The sequence below is a fragment of the Colletotrichum destructivum genome, chromosome 5 (genome assembly GCF_034447905.1).
Source record: "Colletotrichum destructivum chromosome 5, complete sequence".
In the NCBI taxonomy this organism is placed as follows: domain Eukaryota; kingdom Fungi; phylum Ascomycota; class Sordariomycetes; order Glomerellales; family Glomerellaceae; genus Colletotrichum; species Colletotrichum destructivum.
The window spans coordinates 3888900-3912188 of record NC_085900.1 but is presented as its reverse complement, the minus strand read 5'-3'; the positions used below and the strand labels follow the sequence as shown (position 1 = coordinate 3912188).

General features: G+C 54.4%; 7 protein-coding genes across 7 annotated transcripts; 4 read left to right on the top strand and 3 right to left on the bottom strand.

Moving 5' to 3' along the window:
- Positions 1–1499: 1499 nt before the first annotated feature.
- CDEST_08731 (Putative aromatic prenyltransferase) lies at positions 1500–2714 on the bottom strand (the record flags this gene model as incomplete). Its single annotated transcript, XM_062924890.1, has 1 exon — positions 1500–2714. One exon carries the CDS (start codon positions 2712–2714, stop codon positions 1500–1502), a length of 1215 nt encoding a protein of 404 aa, XP_062780941.1.
- Positions 2715–4186: 1472 nt separating this feature from the next.
- On the top strand, positions 4187–6289 carry CDEST_08730 (Putative FAD-binding oxidoreductase/transferase, type 4, FAD-linked oxidase-like protein; the record flags this gene model as incomplete). Its single annotated transcript, XM_062924889.1, has 5 exons — positions 4187–5065; positions 5138–5236; positions 5311–5660; positions 5746–5897; positions 5985–6289. The coding sequence occupies 5 exons, from the start codon at positions 4187–4189 to the stop codon at positions 6287–6289; spliced, it is 1785 nt and encodes a 594-aa protein (XP_062780940.1).
- Positions 6290–6393: 104 nt separating this feature from the next.
- On the bottom strand, positions 6394–7983 carry CDEST_08729 (uncharacterized protein; the record flags this gene model as incomplete). Its single annotated transcript, XM_062924888.1, has 2 exons — positions 6394–7838; positions 7957–7983. 2 exons carry the CDS (start codon positions 7981–7983, stop codon positions 6654–6656), a joined length of 1212 nt encoding a protein of 403 aa, XP_062780939.1. The 3' UTR covers positions 6394–6653.
- Positions 7984–8175: 192 nt separating this feature from the next.
- CDEST_08728 (uncharacterized protein) lies at positions 8176–11064 on the top strand (the record flags this gene model as incomplete). The annotated part of the gene is made up of 4 exons (XM_062924887.1): positions 8176–8479; positions 8570–8620; positions 8861–9137; positions 9207–11064. The coding sequence occupies 4 exons, from the start codon at positions 8176–8178 to the stop codon at positions 11062–11064; spliced, it is 2490 nt and encodes an 829-aa protein (XP_062780938.1).
- Positions 11065–11495: 431 nt separating this feature from the next.
- CDEST_08727 (uncharacterized protein) lies at positions 11496–13202 on the bottom strand (the record flags this gene model as incomplete). Its single annotated transcript, XM_062924886.1, has 2 exons — positions 11496–12134; positions 12195–13202. 2 exons carry the CDS (start codon positions 13200–13202, stop codon positions 11496–11498), a joined length of 1647 nt encoding a protein of 548 aa, XP_062780937.1.
- Positions 13203–14303: 1101 nt separating this feature from the next.
- On the top strand, positions 14304–16899 carry CDEST_08726 (Putative helicase, P-loop containing nucleoside triphosphate hydrolase, SNF2-like domain superfamily; the record flags this gene model as incomplete). Its single annotated transcript, XM_062924885.1, has 3 exons — positions 14304–14720; positions 14781–15068; positions 15136–16899. 3 exons carry the CDS (start codon positions 14304–14306, stop codon positions 16897–16899), a joined length of 2469 nt encoding a protein of 822 aa, XP_062780936.1.
- A 5344-nt stretch (positions 16900–22243) lies between these two features.
- Positions 22244–22990, top strand: CDEST_08725 (Putative short-chain dehydrogenase/reductase SDR, NAD(P)-binding domain superfamily; the record flags this gene model as incomplete). Its single annotated transcript, XM_062924884.1, has 1 exon — positions 22244–22990. One exon carries the CDS (start codon positions 22244–22246, stop codon positions 22988–22990), a length of 747 nt encoding a protein of 248 aa, XP_062780935.1.
- Positions 22991–23289: the final 299 nt, after the last annotated feature.

The following is a 23289-nucleotide window of genomic DNA, read 5'->3' as shown; positions in this document are numbered from 1 at the left end:
TAAAGTGGCATATCGGGAATGATTCTCGAAGGACTTTACATGTCGTTCCGGCGGCTTTCGGTTGGTTTGATGCGTTCCCTTGCTCGATTTGGGGACTCCCGCCGCTCGAGTCAGACCACCCATGCCCCCGTCATCGTGGCCGAAGAAGATGATGACCAAGAGTCAGTGTACAATCTATACATCGCTTTGGAGTTGCCGGACATGGAATTATTCTCGAAAGCCGTGTTTGCGGGTTCTCCGAGCCGTCATGCTGATACGGCGGTGAACACAGCGTCCTGGCTTTCTCCAGCAATATTTCTGGTTTCCACTCCTGCATCCCGTCAAATGAGAAGCTGTTTCGGAACAAATCGTTTCATGCAGGGTCGGGACTTCAGACGAACTGACAAGGGTCGTCAGTTTGCCTTTGCATGGGTAAGGGTACCTGGTAAGAAACTCCGCGGCCGGTATGACAAGACAGGATACGACAATGACGTGGAGGTGGCCTTGACTAGGGGGGTTCTGGGAAGCCAGGAAGAATGGATTACCTTTTTAAGGCTTCCGATGCTCTGAAACCACGCGGCGGACAAAACGGAACATGAGATGGAGATGGGGGAGATCGACGAAAGGGAGGTCCGCAAGCTGCGTGTTTCATTGACTCTCGAGAGCAGGGAACGGGCAGCAGGGCGGCCAGGGAGTCAAATGTGACAACGAGCTGTCGAGTCGTTGGAACTGAATACGAACGCGGACGTCTGTGACGCTGACATCGCTTCGGGATGCTGCGTGTGGGTTTCGTGTTCCCAGGGAGGACTCTGACGCGTCGCCAATGGCCGGTAGCAAAAGCCCGATGAGGCCATTCCCGGACGTGAACGGCCCACGGAGCTGTGGCAAGCCCGACGGTGATGTGAGCACCAGGCGGCTCGTGAGTCACGTTTTCGATGTATCCTTGATCTTTGCTGCAATGTTGGATGTTTACAAGCTGTCACGTCGGTGTTTGACAGTTTGACAGATACCGGGTTGCAGACAGGGGGCGCTCGGAACACCTCCAGTCCCAGCAATGGTACGGTGATCGTTGATGTTCGATTGTGACAATTTTGCGTGACGGGTGTGATCAAGTCACGAAATGCCGCCCAAGTTGAGACGTTTAATCATACTGTTCTGGTATTTTACAATGGCTTGGCTTCACGTTTTGAAACTATTGGTGCTCGGTGATGAGATATTCAACAACTTAATTGACCAAGAAACGATGTCTAATATGCTAAAGTACTACAGAAACACATTCTTGTTCAGTCAGGTCCGACTGCTTGGATAGTCGAAGTCAGCACCCAACTCGCAACCTTCCCAGTTTTCAATGATTTTGCAACCTTGGAGAGAAATAGGACGACAAATAAGGCCCAGTCTCGTTGTAATTGTAGGAGACGTAGGACAAACCACCCGGCCCGGAGGAGTTCCGACCGGTTCTAATAAAGACCGACTGGTTAGCTTTCAAACGATGCCGGTGGGCGAATCAACCAATTGTCAACTCACAGTTTGGCGGCCGCAGAGGCTCCTCTGTGAAACTTGTCCGCAGACTCGTCCCAGCCCAGGTTCCTCAACGCTCGGGAGAAGTTGTCCACTGTCCGGGCATCGCTCCGTGAAGTCTGGCCCCACGGCAGATGGGCCTTGATGTCGATGCGCTCCGCCCCGGGCCTCAGCTCGAACGCGAAGCAGATGCCCTTGTGCAGGGTGCGCGTGTCCCGGCACTCCTTGCGCTGGTCCGGCGTCATGCCCTCCGGCTCGTCGAGCAGGAGGTGCCAGACCTTCTCGGCCGTCTCGACGCCCCTGAGCGTCACCTCGTCGGTCTGGGCCCCGCCGAGGGTGAAGACGTCCGCCAGCACGGATCGGGAGTTGGACGCCGTGCGCGCGTAGACCTTGACGCGGGCCTTCCCCGGGTCGACGCAGTCGATGGCCATCATCTCGACGAGGCACGGCTCTCTGCAGCCTGCCAGGTACTTCCGCAGCTTCGCGGCCGGCGCGGCGAGCTTGTCGCCAAAGGGCTGCAGCTTGGGGATCAGGTCGAAGACGAGGTCCGACGTCGTGGCCCCCGTCGCGAAGTGCTTCAGCACGGGGAAGAGGTAGGCTTTGAGGACGCGCTTGGCGCGCTTCATGTCGTAGGCGAGGAAGACCTGGGGGATGCGCTGGACGGAGGCGGGCATGTTTTGCCGCGCCGCGGCCGCCTCGTCGGGCGTGACGAACCACGCGTTGACGATCTGCTCGTACCACCGCAGATCGACGTCGGACGAGACCCGGGAGAGGACGGGCATCATGGAGCGGCCGATCTCGCCGGCAAAGGGGTCCTCCTCGGAACCGGCGTTGTCGCCGAGAGGCTCAAAGGTGTAGCGGATGACGCCGTCGTCGCCCTTGGTGAAGTTCCACGACGGCTCAAAGGTCGAGCCGTCGTACGTGAGGAGGGGCTTGACTTTGGCCTCGGGCGTCGGCGTCCCGAACGAAGGCACGACGACATCGCGGAAGACGCGCAGGTGGTCCGCCTTCTCTTCAGGGGTGTACGATCCCGCGCTGTTGAGAAGGCTGTTCAGCAGCGGCGCGCACCTGTCCCACCACCACCGATGCTTTGGGTTCAAGGGGGGATCGATTGGGATTGTGTGGCTGCTCTTGGACGAACGGGCGATGGTGTCGAGCTTGTCTGGCGACCTTAGTGGTGTGTCGGTGTCATGGTTCAAGGTGACAGCGGGTGCCATGTTGGGAAGGCTATGTGGGAAACAAGACTTGGGAGAATAAGGCCTGAGAGAAATGAGATGGCGAAGTCGTCTTGAAAGACCAGTCAGATAAAAAGGACGAAAGTCTGCTGTAGTAGAGCGTTCTGGGAGGAAAGTCTGCTTATTGTCTTCCTAGATCCTATAGGACGTGAAGAAAAGTGTAATGTGCCCAAAAGGAGTGGTTCGGGAACGCTCTATTTTAAGAGTCCTCTCGATTGTCAACTCTAACGGCTTCAACTCAGGAGACGATGACAGACTGAGAATGGTCACCCATGAATCTACCTTGTCATGTTTCCCATCTCCCGTAACATCTGTCTAAAAATGGGCGGGATTGCGCCTGGCCTTGTCCGGTATCATCTTGCAACGACGTTACCTCAATCAATGCAGTAAGTTAGCTACCTCCGAGCCCATGGTCTACGGACACTCATGACTACGTTGTCGACTTCAAGTTACTGAGTCACCGGGAAGACACAGGAACCCCCATGGCGTCGCAAACGGGATCAACCTCCACGCTGTCAATCTCGGACTCATGAGGGCCGTGTGCCTTCACAGCAAGAGTTCTTTCGAAACCAACAAGGGCAACCCGGATGTGTTTCGATGCTGGGCAGATTGGACGAAACGCTTCAATCCGACTTGGAATCATGGGTTTCGCCGACGAAACACCTGAACACGCGAGTACGTATGAGTCGGTAAATCATGGCCAATCATTGACAAGAACGTTGTGGGTTCTCGAAGCCGTCTTTACGTTCCCATCTGATGCTCGTTGAAGGCTTTGTCGGAGGCAAACCCGTACTCGGCAACTTGGGCAGACCTGCAACTACTCATGACTATCAGACGGAAACGCCACGGACGGGGACGGACGATCCACGACTCAACAGCGCTATCCGTACCAAGCCGCCATCGTTTGTTGTCTTCGGGAGTCCGGGGCGAGGTTCTTTGACTGGTATCATCGTCTCACAAGGAAATGACAGCCCGGAGGTTCCCATCGGACTCGACAAAGCTTATCCATCACCACGGCACCGTTTCGAGTAATTCCAAGAGAACCAATCTCTCGCTCAGCGGACGCCCTCGCAGATAGGGGTGTGTGTTTGTGTCAGTGTCACCAGTCAGGTCGGCCCTGTGTCGGTAGTCGAACGGACCGCGCGCCGCCGCCGGAACGACATGAACGACGGCAATGCGGAGGCCAAATTACCAATGTCCCGAGGTCTCTGGCGACAACCCAGGCTGAGAGCTGCTGGCCTCGGTGACACTTTGGGGTCTTTGAAGTTGCCATCGAGTGCTAATAAAAAGAGCCGACTTCCTTCTATGAAATCAAAGTTCCCGTTTTGTCTTTATTGCAGCATCAGCATCGGGTCTCAACCTTTACACTTTCACATTCTTCAGATTGATATCCTCTCCCGTAACCTTAACCCTTCTTCAACCGATAAATAAGGTCGAACCATCTGCAGCAAAAGATGGCACCCGGTGTCTACACCACCACCACCAGCACGGAGAGTGGCTCCTATCCCACAAAGGGCTCCGCGCCAAAGGGCTCCGCGCCCGCCCCGCGGTTCCTCCCCCCCGGCACCTCGGTCGAAAAGTTCCAAGACTTCGCAGCCAGCCTCCAGCAGGCGGTAGGGAAGGAGAACCTGCAAATCATCACCCAAGATACCGCGCTGGAAGATGGCGACTACCTCACGGTCGACTGCCAGACGCACGACATGCACCATCTGTACGACCGGGAGGAGTTCGTTGGCAGCGCCCTCGTCCATCCGCGGAACGTGGCCGACATCCAGGCCGTGGTCAAGCTGTGCAACGAGTTCCTGGTCCCCGTGTGGACCTTCAGCAAGGGCCACAACATCGGCTACGGCGGCGCCGCCCCCAGGGTCTCGGGGAGCCTGGTCATGAACCTGGGCACGCACATGAACCGCATCCTCGAGGTCAACGCCGAGGACTGCTACTGCCTCGTCGAGCCCGGCGTGACCTATCTCCAGATGCAGAAGTACCTCGACGACAACGGCCTGCGCGACAAGGTCTGGCTGGACTCGCCGGAGCTCGGCTACGGCTCCATGATCGGCAACGCGCTGGACCACGGGGTCGGCTTCACCCCCTACGGCGACCACTGGATGATGCACTGCGGCATGGAGGTCATCCTCGCCAACGGAGAGGTCGTCCGTACGGGCATGGGCGCCATGCAGAGCCCCGAGGGTCGGAGGCAGGCTGCCCAGGGCGTGCCTCCTCAGGACCAGCACCAGAACGAGTGCTGGCAGCTTTTCCCCTACGGCTTCGGCCCCATCAACGACGGCATCTTCTCTCAGAGCAACAACGCCATCGTCACCAAGATGGGCATGTGGGTAAGTCGGTAGGGAGTAGTGTTTGTGTGGGGGAGGGAAAAAGAAAGAGCTCGAGCTGACAGACACATACAGCTTATGCCTGCCGCGCCTGGCATCACCCCATTCATGGTGACGTACGAGAGGGATGAGGACCTCGAGGCTGTTGTCGACATCATCCGTCCCCTCCGTGTTGTAAGTGACTGGCCTCTCTGACACCCTCTGCATCCCTGCCACGGTCGAGTCGTTTGCTAACATGCTATGACCAGAACATGGTTCTTCAAAACGCTGCTAGTCTCCGCCACATCTCGCTTGATGCATCGCACTATCACCCTAGAACGGAGTACACCGACAACCCCGACATGCCCCTCACGGAGGAGCAGCTGGATGCGGCGGCGAAGAAGGTCAACCTGGGGCGCTGGGTTTACATCGGAGCCGCCTACGGGCCCGAGCCGATCCGCAAGGCCCATCTCGAGATCACCAAGCGGGAGATGACCAAGGTCCCCGGCAGCAGGTGGTTCCTGCTCGAGGATCGCAAGGAGGAGTTCAGCACCTTGCACTGCCGCGCCGATACCATGAGGGGCCTGCCAACATGGGACGAGCTGCGGTGGTTGAACCAGTGAGCAACACCTCCCCCCCCCCCATAAAGCCCCGAAGCGATGAATATGATGAGGGGTAGAATATGCTAACGAAGGTTCCCCCAGCTGGATCCCCAACTGCACGTTTCTTTCCTTCTCGCCCATCTCCAAGGTCGACGGAAAGTCGGCCATGAAGCAGTACACCATGGCCAAGAAGCGCTTTGCCGAGGCCAGGCTTGACTACTTTGGCATTCTCAGCATCGGCATGCGTGAAATGCGTAGGTCCACCCCCTTCCCCCTATTCCGAAAGTGATTGTTCAGAGAGAGAGAACACCTAATACTTACCACGTTGGTCCCCCGTACAGACAACATTGTGTGCATTGTGTACAACCGCGAGGACCCCGACATGCGGCGCCGCGCGCAGTGGCTCGTCCGCACCATGATCCAGGACTGCGCCGACAACGGCTGGGGCGAGTTCCGCACGCACGTGGCTCTGATGGACCAAATCGCCGACACGTACGACTTCAACGACCACGCGCTCGGCAGGCTGAACCAGACCATCAAGGACGCCCTCGACCCCAACGGCATCCTGGCGCCCGGGAAGAGCGGCGTCTGGCCCAAGAGCTACGACAAATCCAAGTGGGCGCTGAAGAAGGACTATATCAAGTAGGAGAGGGCGGCTTGTAGGGGGGGGGAGGCAATTTAATTGATAGAGAAGAGAGTTGTGTTGCAGTTGTGTCTAGATAGGAGTTTGCAACTATACACCATCTTTGCTTAATCTGAATTCAAGCTACTACTTACACATTTAGAATACTCTAAAAAATATAAAATACTTGTTGTAGTTAACCTTACGTTCAACTACATATTTAGGAGGAAAACTAGAGGAGTTTAACTCTTTTTGGTAAGGGTTTATTATTTTGAGCAATATCTTTCTCATTTATGATACGATCTAAGCCTGCCTCAAATCATCAGTGTAATCTTCAATCACATCTAGATCTAGACTGACCGAACCAAATGTAACCAACTCTGATCTCTCATTGCCTCAAACAACTGCCTACATCGCGATTAGGCACCCACTTCTGGAAGTCCTCCTCTCGTACTGACACAAATGCCCTCTGGTAGCTCTTCTGCGCGCATGCCCACAGCGTCTCCAACGGCACCACCATGTTGCCTTCGTCCGGCCGCCGCACCACGTAGAAGTTGTTGACCAGCTGTTGCAGCCGGACGCGTACATAGCCTGGGTATGCTGCTTCATCCTGCTCTTGGACCGTGTCCTGAACCCCTTGTTTGTCGTCGTCGTCGTCGTCGTCGTGATACTCCGGATCAACAGCCCACACCCACATGTCATCACAGACATTTCCCCCTTTCGACCCGTTCAGCACCGAGTGCACAGAATCCCGGTCCACCACCAGAAAGACATTCTGAAGAATCCCCTCAGGCAGTGCTTCACCACGAACCGTTTGGAAGTCCCTCCGCAGCCGCTCAAACAACCCGCGTTTGTGCTTGTCAGTGGCCGCCCCTGCAGGCCACCCCATTCGATGCAACGCCCAATTCCCAGTCTGCACGTTCTTCGCCACGGACGAAACATCGCGTGCCCATTGTAGTGACGCACTCACGCGGACTTGGAAATCGTCATCATCCGCTCCAAGAGCGTCAGGGTCGTAGTAGATTGCGTATCCCCAGCACGCCCTTGGCATAATACTTGTCGTCCCCGACGATATCAGCCGCCGAACCCACTCCAGCTGCGCCGCCTCAAACGCCTTTTCCGCCTCTCCCGCCAACTTCTCCCTCACTTTGCGCAACCTGGCAACCGTGCTGACCACGTGTTCCTCCGACGTGTCCGATTCGAGCTTGGCGAGAGCGCCAGCCCAGGCCGCCTGACAGCCGTCGTATTCATGGGCGGGCCAGAAGCGGCGGCGGAGGAGGTCGATCTCGCCCGAGGATAGGGCTGTGGGTGTATGCACGGCGCGGTGGAGGAGGGTGGCTTCGTCGTAGTCGGGGGTGGAGGAGGGGGAGGAGGAGGATTGGAGTTGGGCGAGGGAGCTGGTGATAGAGGCCGGTGAGGGGCGGTCGAGGAGGAGCAAAAGGTCAGAAGGGGAGATGGTCACGTCGTCGTCAGAGAGTACGGCGGACTCGAACTGGGGGAAACGGGCAATAAGGTTAGAGGGTTGGTCCAGGCCGAGTTGAACTCGAGTGAAGGGGAAAAAACACCCTTTTAACTACAAACTCACCAGCAGTTACTGTCAATTGCACATTGTATCAAAATGGCCAATCCGGGGGGGGGGGGGGGGGGGGAGACACCCTCTAAAGTGTCTCATGCCTTGATTGTCCTGGTACCTGACTCGGTAAAATGTGATTGGTCATGATGGATCCACATTTGGCATCCACATTCAGTTAGCCGGATGGCCCTGGACCCTTGTCCATCTTCACTCCGACAACGTTGCACGCCACCCACTTTCGAAGAAGCCCTGTTTCTTTCAGCAGCCACAGGAACCATAGCCCTTTTCCACCACCCTCTCTTCAGCAATTAGGGGAGGCTATAGGCCTTTTGCACGAATGGCAGCTCGTCAGCCTAGAGGCAAAACGCTTCTCGACAGCTTCTCTAAGGCCAAGCAGGACGCAGACTTGCGGGAACGTCTTCAATCCGTCACAGCAATCGCCGCCAAGCTCCATGAAGATGCTCGAGGTTTCCGATTTCACGCTGCCTCGACGCAAAAGAGACAAGACCGTATTCTTCATCAATACAGAGAGTTCGCCAAGTTCGCCAACAACATCCCAGATGACGCACCACAAGATGTTGTAGATTCTATCTGCTTCCCGCACCCAACACCTGCTCGACAATGGGACGAGCTGATTGACCGTATGCGGACATTTTTCATGTTTCTAGCTACAGAGACACAACCGCGTTCGAGCAAGCACAAGCATGTATCATACCATTACCTCTGTCAAGTATGCGATGTTCTTGTCTTCTGGGCCGTCTATCAGTTCAGAAATGACCCAGGTACGTATGGCATATTTCTTTTGTCAAAGGATAGGAAGGGCATAGCTCATTTTACCTGTGTAGTCAACCAGTTTCCTGCAGGCCTTCTAAGGAAAAGTCTACGCGAGGCGTCCCGATTCATGGCCAAGCATCTAAACATCTTCCAAAGCCGTGTCGAAAAGAAGTCAATTCTGACTTACCCAGAGGTCATTCAATTGATCGACACAGACACAGCCTCAACCCCTTGTTACCCTCTAGCAGAGGGCCACCACTTTGCATGGCTCCTTGCGCGATGCTGTGCCCTTCGGCCTGGTTCAATCGGCTCACCCCATGCACACGTTGACGACCTCCCCAAAACCTTGAACGGCGGCCCTCCATATCTAGCATGGCGTGACGTCAAGATCTCTCGAGGGGCAGCGCCTTACGAGTTCGACCTAACCATTTCGATCCGCAACCTTAAAGATACCACCTACCTTAAAAACATCGAGTCTGGCACGACAACCCTGCCTAAGGGATCAAAGAGCTTCACCATGGACTTGTAAGCACCTCTGCCTCCACCTCCTGACGATCGTCATGTAGAGCTGACAGATGGCCTATGCTCTTTTAGTCATTTTAAGTCTGCCATGCATCAGGCAAACCTTGCATTCGCGCCTGTTATCCGCCTGTTAGTCATAGCTCTAAGGCGTAAGGCCCTTGTTGGCATTCAGACTGTGGACGAGCTTCTGTCAGGTCAGAGCCTCAATATCGACATCGAGCCCGCATTCTTCGACAAGCCTATCGTTTTGGCCGGAACTCAAAGGGGCCTTGGCGTGTCTTCTGACAAGGCTGCACAATCGAAGAGCTTGTCTGAGTACTTGACCAAGCGAGCGACTAGTGCTGGTTACAGCGTCGACGCCGGGATTACGTTCTACTCCCTCCGACGATCGGCTGCTGGGAGCCTATACGAGGCATACGGAACCGAAGTTGCCCGCCAAGTCATGGGGCACGACTCTGAGAGCCGAATATTAGAGAGATGCTACCTTGATATGCGCCAGGGCATTGACCTCACAGCCGTAGGGCTTGGAGAAGACACCAACCAGCGCCAGGATGAGCTCTTAGCGATACGGAATGCCAATGCACTCACACGCCTCGACGCCGAAACCATTGCCAAGTTTGTAAATCCCGCTGCAGACGCACTCTTTCACAGGCTACTGTTCACCGACGACGTTATTCCGACGTTGAGTCGATCGTCAGAGATCAAGAACAGAAAGAGGTGTTTGAGACGCATAGCCCTAGACGCCGCCAGAAACCAAATCGAAGAGGAACATGCTGTAAAAATCACAACCGGAGACATCGAGAAGCGCAAGCAGGATATCGTCAACAGAATGGATATGTTTACCCAACAACTTGTTCGACGAGCGGCCGACGCAATTGCAGCACAAGGCCTAAGGACTTTCTCGCTGATGGACACCTCTGGACCGGACCCTGACGAGGATCTGTCTCGGGAGTCAGGAGATCAAGACTGCCAACCAGAGCCTGATGCCGAAGAGCTGTTTGTGAGGGACGGTCGTATCCAGAGCATCGTTGAGGAAGTCAACTACGGCGACGTGGCGGCAGAGATCCCATATGGCGATGCCGTTAAGCATGTCTTGGAGATGCTGCTCGACCAGGACAGTATCACCGAAACACCTGAGCTCTTTTGTCAGCTCTGTCAAGACGATGATACAGTGTCTCAGGAGCTGAAGGATCGGACGTGGCCTTCAAAAGCCAAATTAAGCATTCACCAGAATACAAAGTTCCACACCGGCTTCTCTACCTGGGAACGAAGGGCTAAGGCCGTAAGGGCGAAGAACGGCACTCAGGGCTTCTGTTGCGAGATTTGCGTCGCTATTGCGCCTGCAGAATTCGCCATGGCACAGTTCACCACCATGAGCAACCTTGTACAGCATATGGACCAGTCCACTGACGAGACCATCGAGGGAAATCCCACGTGGTCTACCCCGTCTCGGTGTCAGGAGCACGCCAATTTGAAGCAGGAGTTGGGATGGAATAACGAAGACTTCCGAGGTAACCAGGAGCTCAAGCGATACCGCCAGTACGAGAGGTTGCACACGCTCAAGAAAAGAGGCCTTGTTTTCGAGAAGCTAGAGGAACTCCACGAGTCTTGCGACTTCCCAGGCAACCCCCACGTGGTCCTTGGGGGCCCTTCCAGACCATACCCAGGCTTACACCCTCAAATGGGGTTTGCCCTTCCAATGACGCCTGTTGGCGACATACTTTCGCCTTGTATGACACCTGGCAATGCATCATCGCTCATTGAACTTATCCCACTCAGCACATCCCTTACGTCAATGCAATCGACCGCTCAGCAGAATCTTTTTGAGCAACATGTGGATATAGTGGAGTCTGTCCTTCCCCCTGGAGCAGAAGGCAACATGCCCCAGGACGGTCTTCGAATCAAAGACCAGCTGATGAGAAGAAAATAATTGACTGCCGTGGAGGAGAAGCAAGTTGTAGACCCAGAACTATGTAGTTTTAGTACAGAGAGGAGATGTATACTTAGCTTTATTTTGCAGTTTGAAAGAAAAAGGATTGCCTTCCTCTGCTGCATTCATCGCGTGGCACACCCGTGAGCGCTAGAAAGCTCTGCACTGCTGCAGGCAGATGCGGGCCCGAGTTGGCCAACCACACTGCCAAGATGTTTATGTCCAGCATGTCAAGCCAGACATTTCGAGAGACCGATAGAGCCTATTCACTACACACATTTTAGAGAACCATTTTGCTATTCCTGTCTCTAAACTCATCTTGATGAATAACTCTAACATGCCACACCTGGCTTGTGTCCGTGACGACGTGGTCCTATAAGACATAGAGTCTAGTCGTCTCTAGCCAAATGTCCGCTGCCGCAACTAATGGTCTATGCCTCGGCTTCCATAGTGCCCTCGGCGTCTGCCTGCCTCTGGATGTAGGCCTCGAGGCGCTCCTCCACCTCTGTGATTCCTGTAAGAATGGGGCCGCTATACACCTCCCCAAACTCATCCGCAATGTTCCTCCAAATGGCAAGAGCACAGAAACGGACAGCGCCATAGTCATTGCTGTTGGTGAGGCCAAACAGTGCATCCTCTGTGGCCATACGGGGAGGAATTGTCTTCAGCTTGAAAGCCCGAACGGCGTGCTGTGAGATGGACTCTCCTGCGCGGCGCGTCATGCTGGAAAGAGACTGAAGGGCTAGCTTGATAGACTCGAGTGTGGCGTCTCGCTGAATTTCCTTGTTGTCTTTGCTGCTGTTGGCAGGCGCCTGCCATTGCAGTTTCAAGGTGGACTCGTAGACATGTCGCACGTACTTCAGCCAGGACTCCCCAATGTCAGGCACGTCTCTTTCCTCTCCCTTAGGATCCATCAGGACCACAAGACCCAGGAAAGTGTTGAGGAATGTATACTCCACGATGACGGTGTGCTTCATAGTACCGTGTCTAAGAGCAGAGCCGATCCGGAACATCAACTCAGTGTCAAGGGGCTTAGCACTTTGTATCTCGAATAAGTTGGGCCAGAGATCCTAGAATCTGTTACTAACACAGCCTAGTAATAACAAAAGGCCATAGTTCATTTGACTTACCTTTGCTTCCTGAATTGCACCCTGGGCGTGGATGCGTTCAAAGTCCTCGTCAATGCAGATGAGACGAACAAGGTGCTCGTTCTTCTGGGTTCCTGGGTCGTTGATTCCAACCTGCTCCAGGTGTTTTATCAAGAACGAGATGGCATGGTGATCTTTCTGAGGGTCGAGATTGCCCAATCTTGCCTTCAGGTTAAGAAGATGGGCCTTGAGCGCCATATCCTCTGCTCTCATCGGCTCGTACAGGCGATTCTGTGCCGGCTGACCAAAAGGTCGAGTTGCCTGCTTGAAGGTGTCTCGGGCCTGACTGAACATCTTCTGGGGATCTGTGAAAGAACTGATGGAATGGCCCAAGTTTTGCTTGCGATGCTTCTTGTTGCCGGTGTCCACGTCGATAAAGTTGCTTGCGAAGAAGACGTTGGCGCTGCCTTGAGGCACCTTCGCGATTTCACAAAGGCCGGTCTCATCCGGGTTGACGAGAGCAAATGCGTCCTTGCCCTTTCCAGATACACCCATCTTGTACCCGACATGATAGATATTGTTGACGTCAAAGTCACCTGGCTTTTGAGGCCTGTGCCTGGTGTTGGTGATAGAACCCTTTGGACCATCATTGACGTCGGCGTTGATGATGTAGTAGCCAACTAAGACGAGGAGCTTTTCGTTGTTCTTGATTGCATCTTGTAGGTCGAGTGGGAGGATGGCCTGTTTGCTTATTTTGACGTTGAAGTCAGAAGTCTTGATCGAGACGCCGAAGCTTCCTCGAAACTGTCCAAAGCGTTCAAGGAGCTGTTCGTCGGTCTCTTTGTCGTCGGTCGCAATAGCCTTGCCCTTGCCCTTGGCTTTAGCGTTGCTGGTCTTCTGCACCTTCCCAGCTTCGCCACGGTAGAAAACAATCTGAAAATGGTCCTTGGGACCGATCTCGTCATCGAAGGCCTTGTTTCCCAATGTGTAGTAGAACATGAGTCTGTCGTCGTGGCTCGCGTCACCAGGGTTCTTGCTAGAAGAGGCCATACCGAAGTGCTGTGCTGTTTCTAGACTGGAGACCTAGGCGTATGTTAGTATCTATCCCAAGTAGAATAGAGGACTTACAATTTGTTTAAGAGAGAATGCAACAAGAAATGAAAGGGCTTACTACCTTGAGGTGCGTTGGGTAAATCGCGATAGGGGATCGGCTTGAGTCATCAGCCGCGAGACGCGTGGTATGGTGTGTAGAAGAGTTGAACTTGAAGTGGAATGCAGGTGAGAAAAGAGCGGTATGAAGTCCAACTTTGGGGACTTGATTGAACAACACAACCTCCTTAGCTCCTTCCTAAAGAGTCTAAATCAACAATAGAGAAGGTGCCAGAAATTCCTCCAAAAAAAATATTTTAAGGCGCTCTCAGAATTATTTTTTGGTTAAGCGAGGTTTATTCCAAGCAGTCCTCCTATTACCTCACGCGTCTTCCTACTCACTTCCCCTTTGCTACCAACTCACTTCTCGCATTCACTCTTTCTTTCAACTCATCCGTCAACAAATTTATCATTTTCATCCTCCCATTTCATTCTGAACCCCTCTTATTCCTCCCAGCTCGATTCTCAGCAGTAAGAAGAGAAAGTGTCCGCAACATCCGCCCTCGGTCTCCCGTCAAATATCCGCAGCCCGGGCTCCTCGTGACCAAACGACTCTTTGGGCATAGGTCTTTTCCACCTACTACAGTCATGATCGGCAGAAAAAGAGCACGCGTACTCAGGGAAGAGGCCCGAAAGAGGCCCAAGGCGGGGACTCTCAACAGCGCTATCAAGACTCATGACGGTCATGTGAAGCGAGTTCATCACGCGGCAGTCGAACTTCGCAGATTGATGGACCATTACAGTCAAGCGAAATCGGGAGACGGCCAGGCCATTGTCGACGCCCAGATGGCTGAACTCGAGAATTGCCTGGACGACATGGTTCTCTACGACACCGCCACCAAGGAGAACTTGTCGCCCGAGACGCGCGCCATCCGCCATGCACTCCGAGTGGAAGCAGAGTCAAAAGGCCTATGGTCAAACACCTTCGATTCTGACAGCAGGAACAAGTTGCCTGTTTCTCCAGGCGAGCTTGATGCCATTGAGAACGAGTGGAAGTGTCAGATGCGCCGTTTCTTCAAACATGTCTCCTCCAAACTGAAGGATGGACGACACGTTAAGTTTCCAACCTCATACGAAACTAATCCGGACCGCGAAGACATCGAGAACCCCGACTACGCGGTAGGATGGACCTTGAAAAACGTACCCTTTGAACTACGACCCTCAGGTAGGCCCAACCAACCCGATCAAAGAGACGCGGACGACGCGGACGATGAGAATGAGGACGATAAGGAGGAGCAAGATGATGAAGATAAGGAAGATGAGAGTGATGAGAGCGACGGCAGCAGCGAGGAAGAAGGGGACGACGATAGGTCTTCGAGCGCTGTGTCACAGTCAGCCCCGAAAGGTCCGGAGGAATTGGTCCCCGTAGGCCCGGACGGCTTCATCCAAAGGCGTGCCCTGAAAAGCGTCGCATTGGGCGTATGTACATTAAACTCTCGTCTCTTTGATGTCTCTAGCTTGCTTACGAAGTTCTAATAGGTGTGGATTCGCAAACACAAGAAAACCCTCTCATCCACCGATTTCGAGGATCTTTCCACAGAGCTTAGGCCCTGGCAGCTTGTCGGTGTCTCAATACTCCGAGAGATGCTGAGAGGCCCTCACAGGGGCGGCATTCTGGGCGATGGTATGGGCCTTGGGAAGACGTTGACAGCGATAGCTGTTGGTCTCCGAAGTCCTAATGAGCCCTACAAAGGACCCGTGGTTATCCTGGCTCCCAAGGGGGTTCACTCGACGTGGCAAGACGAACTCAAGTTTCACTTCAAGAAGGTAAGAGATTTCCAGCGTGGCGTTCTCTAGGAATCTAGTAACAGTCTGTTAACGTGTTTCGTCGCAGGATCGCCAGCCAAAGGTGCTCGTTCTTAGCGACAACCACACTCTTACCGACCGCATTCTCAGCGAGAAGATCGACTTCATCATCACCAGTTACCATTGGTTGATGAACCGGGAGCAACAGCTCGGCGTGGCCGAAACCACGAGTTTTGTAATGCATATAGGAGGAAAAGACTCAGCAAAGGCCACAGGTCTTCAGACCTCGCAGATGACCCCTCAACGAGTCACGCACGCCATCAACTCCACCCCCATGCAGCTGTGGGGAGCTACCATTCCGTTGCTGATTATGGACGAGGCGCATACAGTCAAGAACCACACCGGAGAGATGCATAAGGCGGCGTTGATGCTCAAATACGACACCTTCCTCGCTCTCAGTGGAACGTTTATGCCCAACCGCTGGCATGACATCTATGGCCTCGTCGAGTACCTGCCCAGAAACCCATTCAGCTCTTTCAAGGACTTCGTCAGTTGCTTTGGAAAAATGCAAGGAAAAAAAATATCGGCCACATGCGACACCGAAGGGCTTATCTCTTTTCTCGATTCGATTGTAGTCGCACGTCCTCAGAGTGTCATGGAGCTGTCGGGCCTGGAAGAACACAAGGTCGATGCACCGCTCCCTCAGGAGAGGGTATTCATCGTCGCATCGCTCGCCGAAAAGTTTTATCGACTTGCCCGCATGGGACCCGGAGAAGAGAAACCGTATACCGGCACAAGCATCAACTTGGCTCTCTGTAAATGCACTGAAGCGGAACTAGCCTCGGTCTCAGAACTCCTGGGTCGCGATTCGGCACAACCCATCGACACCACGGCGTTCAGTAAGTGGCTGGAACGGAAGGGCATAGCCGCCGAGGACGCAAGCCCTGAAACTCTGCTCCAGTGGGTACAAAGCTGTGAGCCGAGATCCAAGGAGCAAGCGGTCACAGAAGATGGTGATGATCCAGGCGACGTTAACTACGTGCCCGGACAGCCCGAAGAGGCTGACGAAGATAAAGAGGTGGCGGACGAGTCTGGCGGAGAGAATGACGCTCTGGATAACATGGGCAATGAAGACTACTACGCCGAGCAGACGACGGGCCGCCGCGGAATGCGAAGGAACGCCTGGCTCGAAAAGCTTGAGGGGGCAGACCCCTCCTTGTACCTCGAAGAGCCGCGCATCAAGGCAGTCTTACAAACTCTCAAGACCATCTACGAATCGGAGAGCAAACCCGACGTCAAGGTACTGGTCTTCTCGAGATTCGTACGCGTCCTGGACATCATCGAAAAGGCTGTGTCGACGACGGAGGTCCACCAGAAGGACGATGACCTTCAGCCCAGAATCCTGCGCTTCGATGGGACCAGATCGCAGCAGCTGAGAGACAACGTCCGACACGAAGTCCAGAATGGAAACGGTCCGGTTATCGTCCTTATGACCATCGGTGCTGGAGGCGTGGGCCTCACCCTGACGGCGGCAAACCACGTAATCATGTGTGAGCCCCAGTGGACAAGGGCCGTCGAACTCCAGGCCATCTCCAGATGTTACCGGCAAGGCCAAAAGGAGATAGTCCACGTTTGGACCATCATATCCAGCAATTCCGCCATGGAGTTGTATATCCGCTCTTGCTCACACCAGAAGGCCAAGGTCATCAACGGAATCGCCAAGAGACTGGTGAGGGAAGACCAAGACACCTACGCCACTGCGTGGGACGGAATGGATTCTTACTACATTGACGACGAAGGCGGTCCGAATTTCGAGTTCACGGAGTGGGCTGACACAGGATTGACATTGTAGGTGAGCTGGGGAATAGAGGCATAGTCAACGTGCAGGGCTGGGTGAGCATTAGGTGGCCGATATTCGTGGACCTGCTTGACTTTGTCACGTATCTTTAGGTACTCAATAGACAGAGAACACGACGAGTTTTATAAATAGGGTACCTACTGCGTGATAGCTGCGCCAGTAAGGTAGATGGTCGTCTTTGCAGGCCACAGATTATTCTCTGCATGAGGGCTTCAGAAGGCTATAGCCCTTAGACATGAAGCGTAAGTTGAAAATAACTCTCTTTCTTCTTCTTCTTCTTCTTCTTCTTCTTCTTCTTCTAACAATTTTCAAATAACGCCACAGCCATGCAGCACGAATCCGGCCATAGGCTTATATCTTACACAAGTTTCGAATGACGATGCTAGGATTGCAACAAACAGAAAGCAATGCTTCGCCCCCCTCCCCAAACACACCAGAGCACAATGCGTCACATCACAACCACCCTCTCTCGCGATAAATTGGACCAGCTCCCCCTTCCCTGCACAGCTATGTTACTTTGCCCGACGGCCAGATTGACCTGCGCTGGTAATGGACTTCTGGGTCTTCTGTCTCTTCTGGGCGCCCTGCGCTATCTCTACACCAGTTGCGGTGCCGCCGCTGCCAGAAGCCTCGGCCCCTCGGTCGGGGGTCGGCGAACGTTTCTTCTTTCCGTGACCAGAGGTCTTAGGCCTTTTGGCCTTGGAGGAGACCGGAGTACCTTGGCTGTCCCCAAGGTAGTCATCGTCGTCGTCGTCGTCGTCGCGGGTTTGCCGAGCGCCTTTGGCAGTGCGTGCAGCAGGGGGGTTCTCTTCCCGATACTTCCGTCCAAGGTCCATGTAGATCGCCTCCAGGTGGTGATCCAAAACATTGACCATAGCAAGGGTCATCGCTTCTACAGCTAAGTTAGTCAAAGACCATAGCACTTTGAGAAGGAGAGGCAAAGAGGATGCAGCTAACCGTCTACAGACCACTGTCCCGACAGCGTGGACCAGCTCTTGTTAACAAACAAGGCACGAAAGGCCTCGCAGTCTTTCTGCAAATTGTCCGTCCCGCCCTGGCGGACATAGGGTGTTTTTTTGGATTCGACGATCCAGGCCGTGTAAATCTTGTACAAGACGTCTTTGTATGGGCCACGAAGGAGCTCGGCGTCCTCGTCACCTTCTTCCTCGTCATCGTCCTCCGTATCGGCGTCGTCTCGGCTGGCCTTCTTGGACGCCTTGGCCATTCCCTTTTTGATGCTGAAGGTCATGTCAGCTTGTAAATACAGCAGGCAAAGTGTCAGGTACGTTACCTGTTGGACGTTGCGAGCCTCTGCTCTTGACGCAAGAGAAGTCGGATGGTAAAATTAAGCATGGAGGAGAGCACCTCCATGTTGTTCAGCTGGAGTTGGTCCGGCACGCTAAGCATCGCCGGATCACGAGGTCGGCACCACATGAGGGTCTTGGTGACGTCCAGCTCAGGGTTCGGCAGACCCACCTTCTCCTTGGGGCCAGGCGGCATTGTGATCGAAACCGAGAAGACACCAAGCCGATGGCATGTGAGGGGATAGATCGCGGGATGGGGTGCAAAGGAGCAGAGGTCTCTCCGGATGCAACCTGGTTTTCCTCGGGGAAACAGATGAGGAGGGGAGGCAAAATGGTAGAGGCCTTTATTCCGTGTCTCTGGGATGGGTTCAGGACAGGCGAAAGAGAGGGCGGTGCGGAAGAGACACTTATTCTACGGCGGGGGGTCGACCTCCTTGATGCCAAACTGACAGCATACAACAACGAAAGGGCTATGGTCCTTGGTCTCTAGATGTGGCGCGGGAGTCCTAGCAGCCAGGCCGGGGATGGATAGGTCGCCAATGTCGTTGGTGTTGGGAATAGGGGCACCGATGGTTGTGCTGCTCGAAGAGACAAGGTGCAAGATAGAGATCTCGCGAGGGTCTTAGAGGGAGATGGATATTGGAACAAGAAAACGAAGCCATGTGGAATAGCAAGGTAAGAAGACATGGCCTGGGTTCCTTCCAAATTCAAACGTTGTCATCCTTTACAGCAACCACCCGTGATAAATCCAGCAAGGGCGTCTGCGCGCCTCCCTAGAACGGTAGTCTACCAACGGCAAGGCCTCTTAACCCAGTCTACTTCTGCCTTCCTCTTTCTTTCACCTTTCACCACTAGATATCGAGCAGCTCTGTGGCCGTCCGTCGCCGTTTCCTCTCATCCTCTCTGTGGAATACAGAATACAGCCAGGATATCACCGCCAGAGAGGCTTTTCCTCTTATAATATCGCCATTCGCTTCAGCATTTACGAGAAATACGATATTTTGAAGAAAATAGGACGCAAAAGGGCTATGACCCGCAGCATCATCAGCCATGCCTAAAGAGACCGCATCTTACTTCCGCTACAAGCTCGCCGCTGTAGCTCATACCCTAACGGAATGGGCCAAGACACCGGTAGGCATTATATTGCGCATGCTACCCATAGGCGGTTACCAACTAACACGTATGCAGGCTGGGAAAATATGGATGGAGGCCAAAGAGCGGCGCTTTAAGAGATGGATGGAAGAAGCTTTCCCTCGCGGCGGGAGCCCGTCTGAATCAGAAGGTTCGGAAGGCGCTGAAGGCGCTGAAGGAGCTGAAGGCTCGGGAGGAGGAGGAGCAGAAGCAGCCGCCGCCGCCGCTGCCGCCGCCGCCGCTGCCGCCGCTGCCAAAGAGGCCGCTGCCAAAGAGGCCGCTGCCAAAGAAGAAGCTGCCAAAGAAGAAGCCGCTGCCGCAGAAGAAGCCGCCGCCGCAGCAGCAGCAGCCTCCGCTGCCGCAGAAAGTTCAGGAGGCTCTCGAGGCCCAAATCGCTCCAGAGGAAGAGGAGCAAAAGCAGCCGCCGCCACCGCAGCCGCCGCCACCGCAACCGCAGCAGCCACCTCTGCCAAAGAAGCCGCTGCCAAAGAAGCCGCCGCCGCAGAAGCCGCCGCCGCAGCCCAAGCCGCCGCCGCCGCAAAAGCCGCCGCCGCAGCCCAAGCCGCCGCCGACGCAGAAGCCATCGCCACCGCAGCCCAAGCCGCCGCTGCAGAAGCTGCCGCCGCCGCAGCCCAAGCCGCAGAAGTCGCTGCCGCCGCGGATGTTGAGCTCCAAGCCGCCCTCCAAGCCGCGAGCGATAATGACACTGACAACAATGGCACAGGCAAAAAGGACACGGACGGCAAGGACACAGAGTTCGACAGTCCAGGCGAAAGCGACGAAGAAGGTTTGGCCAAAGCAGTTCGCGAAGCCGAGGAGCGAGCCAACCGCCTGAAGATCCGGTTGGCGCAGAAGAAGAAGAAGAGAGCGGCGCGCAAGTAGACGCCAGGCACATTTGGCCAGGAGGATATGCGGACATCTTTGAGATCTTGAGCGCAGCAGGACAGGAGCAGCATTGCAAGTTTGTCCTCTGGTCTTTGGAGGAATGGACGGGGAGGGGCCCGAGGGGGTTATCTTTTGCTTCTGCTTTTGCTTCTGCTTTTGCTTCTGCTTTTGCTTCTGCTTTTGCTTCTGCTTTTTACTTTTGCTTCTGCTTTTGATTTTGCTATTTCGCCCTTTTCCTGCCTGGCTTTGCATAGATCTTTCCTCTTTTCTTTCTTATTTAGTTTTGCTCTTTTTTTCTGCATCTACCACTGGCAGCAAAGAGGCTGCTGCATTTCAAAATGCGTAGGGAGAGCTTGCAGGATGCTGAGGGCAGACGATGCCAAGAATTACATACACAGGATGCACTTCATTTAGATGCAGTGCACTTTCAACGCAGAACATGGCAAATATAGCAGCAATCAATAGCACAGCAGGGGAACATGGTGATATACACTTTTGGCGACCCGATTCGTGTCCCTCCCGTCGATGTACGTCCAAGCCTCAAGACCGTAGTCTCTCTCTCTCTCTCTCTCTCTCTCTCTCTCGCGTGTTCGCTACACGCTCCGGACCACGTAGCGCACCCCGGCCCTCATCAGGGGGGAGGTAAGTAAGAGTAAAGGGAGGCAGCGCAGCGAATACAGCTAGGCAGTAGGTAATAAACTAATTGCATGCGCATTTAAGCCCATCAGAAATTGGCCATTTTCAGCAGCAAAACGAACAATCATGCAGGTTGGGTTGGTATTATTAACCCAAGGTACGTGAAGCATTGACTGGTGTTGATTACATAATGCACTGAGCAGGTCCACAGACCACCCCCCCCCCCCCCCCCCCCCCGAAAGCGCGAACCAGCAGTCTATGGTGAGGCCTCAGGTTCGAATCCTGGTTAGGGCCCATTCTTTTGCCGCCTAAAGCTAGACGGAGATGTCTCCTTTTTGGAGGCCGACTGGCAGCAAAGGCTCCAGCAACGACGCGGACTCTGGTGACGGATTGGGGCGACAAGAGCGGGGGCAACCCGGATTGGACGAAAACAACAGCAACAAAGATCTGAACTGAGTAGGGATTACTTGCAACCTTAGGTGACGGGGACTTAGGAAATTTTGACTCTGGCAGCGACAAGAACTTTGTTGACGAGGTTTAGGGCTCCAGAGACGCAAGCAACAAGGGTTCAACCCGAAAACACTAATAACATAAACTCCCGTGATGTGGATGGACATTTAGCGATTCGGACCCTAGAGACGAGAAACTTGGCGGATGGCTTCCCTTTTCTAGTCGTAATGTCTTGTTGTGCTTGCTGGCTATATCTGACTTGTGTGACTTGCGGCAAAATGCGCTTGGCTCTTTCTTTGGATTGCCGTTGAGAATCTAAAGTTGGCATCGAAATTGTTACATAAGTCAGGCAAAACAGAACGGCGGGAATGAACAAGCAAAGATATCCGTGGTCCCCGTTTCAGCCTCTTGTCAGCTCTTTATGCCTCCAAACTCAGAGCATGCTAGTAATCAAGAAATACCTGTACCTTAAGAAGGACGAGCCTTTCTGTTTTAGAGCGTGCTGAATGCTTCCGTGCATTGAGATTGGCGGAAACGTTGTTTTCGTCTCAACCTTCAGACTCCCTCCCGCACGCTGTCCCAGGGTTTTTCTTCCCGTTTTGATTATGGCCGGCGATTTGCGTTTGTGGACTGACCTTCCTGCAGTCCCGGCTGTGGACGCGGCTGGTCAAAGGCCAGTGGCTATGGGTCATTTACGTCAACGGCAGAGTTTCTGCATTGATGGGGTGTGATATGCTCCTCGGCAGCCCTGCTCAATAACCAGGGCAGTTCCCCCCGGCTCTCTCTCTCTGCTTCTTCAGCCTCTGCAGTCTCTAGGATCTCACTCTATCTCTCTTATCTTGGACTGATTTATTTTGGACCGCCGAGGTATCACCAACACGTACTCGCTAAACTTTGATACGAACATCCATTGAAGTCGGCAGAGCGTCAAGATGTCCAAAGAGTCTGCAGATCCAACAGTCGCCCTGGTCACCGGGGCCAACCAGGGCATCGGATACGAAATCGTCAAGCGTCTGGCTTCAGAACACCCCGACTACCACGTGTACATGGCGGGACGGCGGCCAGATGCCGTCAAAAAGGCCGCGGCGGAGCTGCAAACGGCAGGACTCAACAACGTCGAGCCCCTGTTGCTCGACATCACGTCCGACGACAGCATAGCGTCCGCCGTGGAGGCGGTCCGGGCCAAGTTCGGCCACCTCGACGTCCTCGTCAACAACGCCGCCATCATGGAGGGCAACCCCGGCGACCCGATCCGGAAAAGGCTCGCGACCGTATATGACACCAACGTGTTCGGCTCCATCGCCGTCACCGAGGCTTTCATGCCCCTCCTCCGGAACTCCGCCAAGACGCGCCGCGTCGTCTTCGTCAGCTCCGGCATCGGCAGCCTCACCGTCCGGGCGGACCCGGAGCCCAAGATACACATCATGGACCTGATGGAGTACGGCTCGAGCAAGGCGGCGCTCAACCACGCGGCCATGACCTTTGCCTCGCGGTTCCGGGGCGACAGCGCGTGGAAGTTCAACATCTGCTGCCCGGGCCACTGCGCGACCAACATGAACGGCTACAACGGCCCCGACGAGGCGTCGCTCGGGTCCATCGAGGCCGTCAAGCTGGCGACGTTGGGGCCCGACGGGGTGAACGCGTCCTTCTCGAACAGGCATGGGCCGCTGCCATGGTGAGGAAGTGGGAGAAGGCCAGGCTTCCGAGCTCTCGGGCTGTCGTAGAAGCTTTATACCGGGTTTGTGCTGCGTCGATCTTGATGCTGTTGGCTAGACTGTCTGTCGTCTCTTTTGTATTAGGGCGTTTCGTAACGGCGTTCAGGTCTTGGCGGTGTCTATTCACTCGTCTCAGTCTGCCCGCCGAGTCAGCATGATGAAGAAGAAGCCGAAAGCGGCATAATGCCTCTTACCTACAAGTACCCAGGCTCGTCAACTCTTGCAATTGTGACTTTGATAAATGCATGGAACGAGTCATGAAT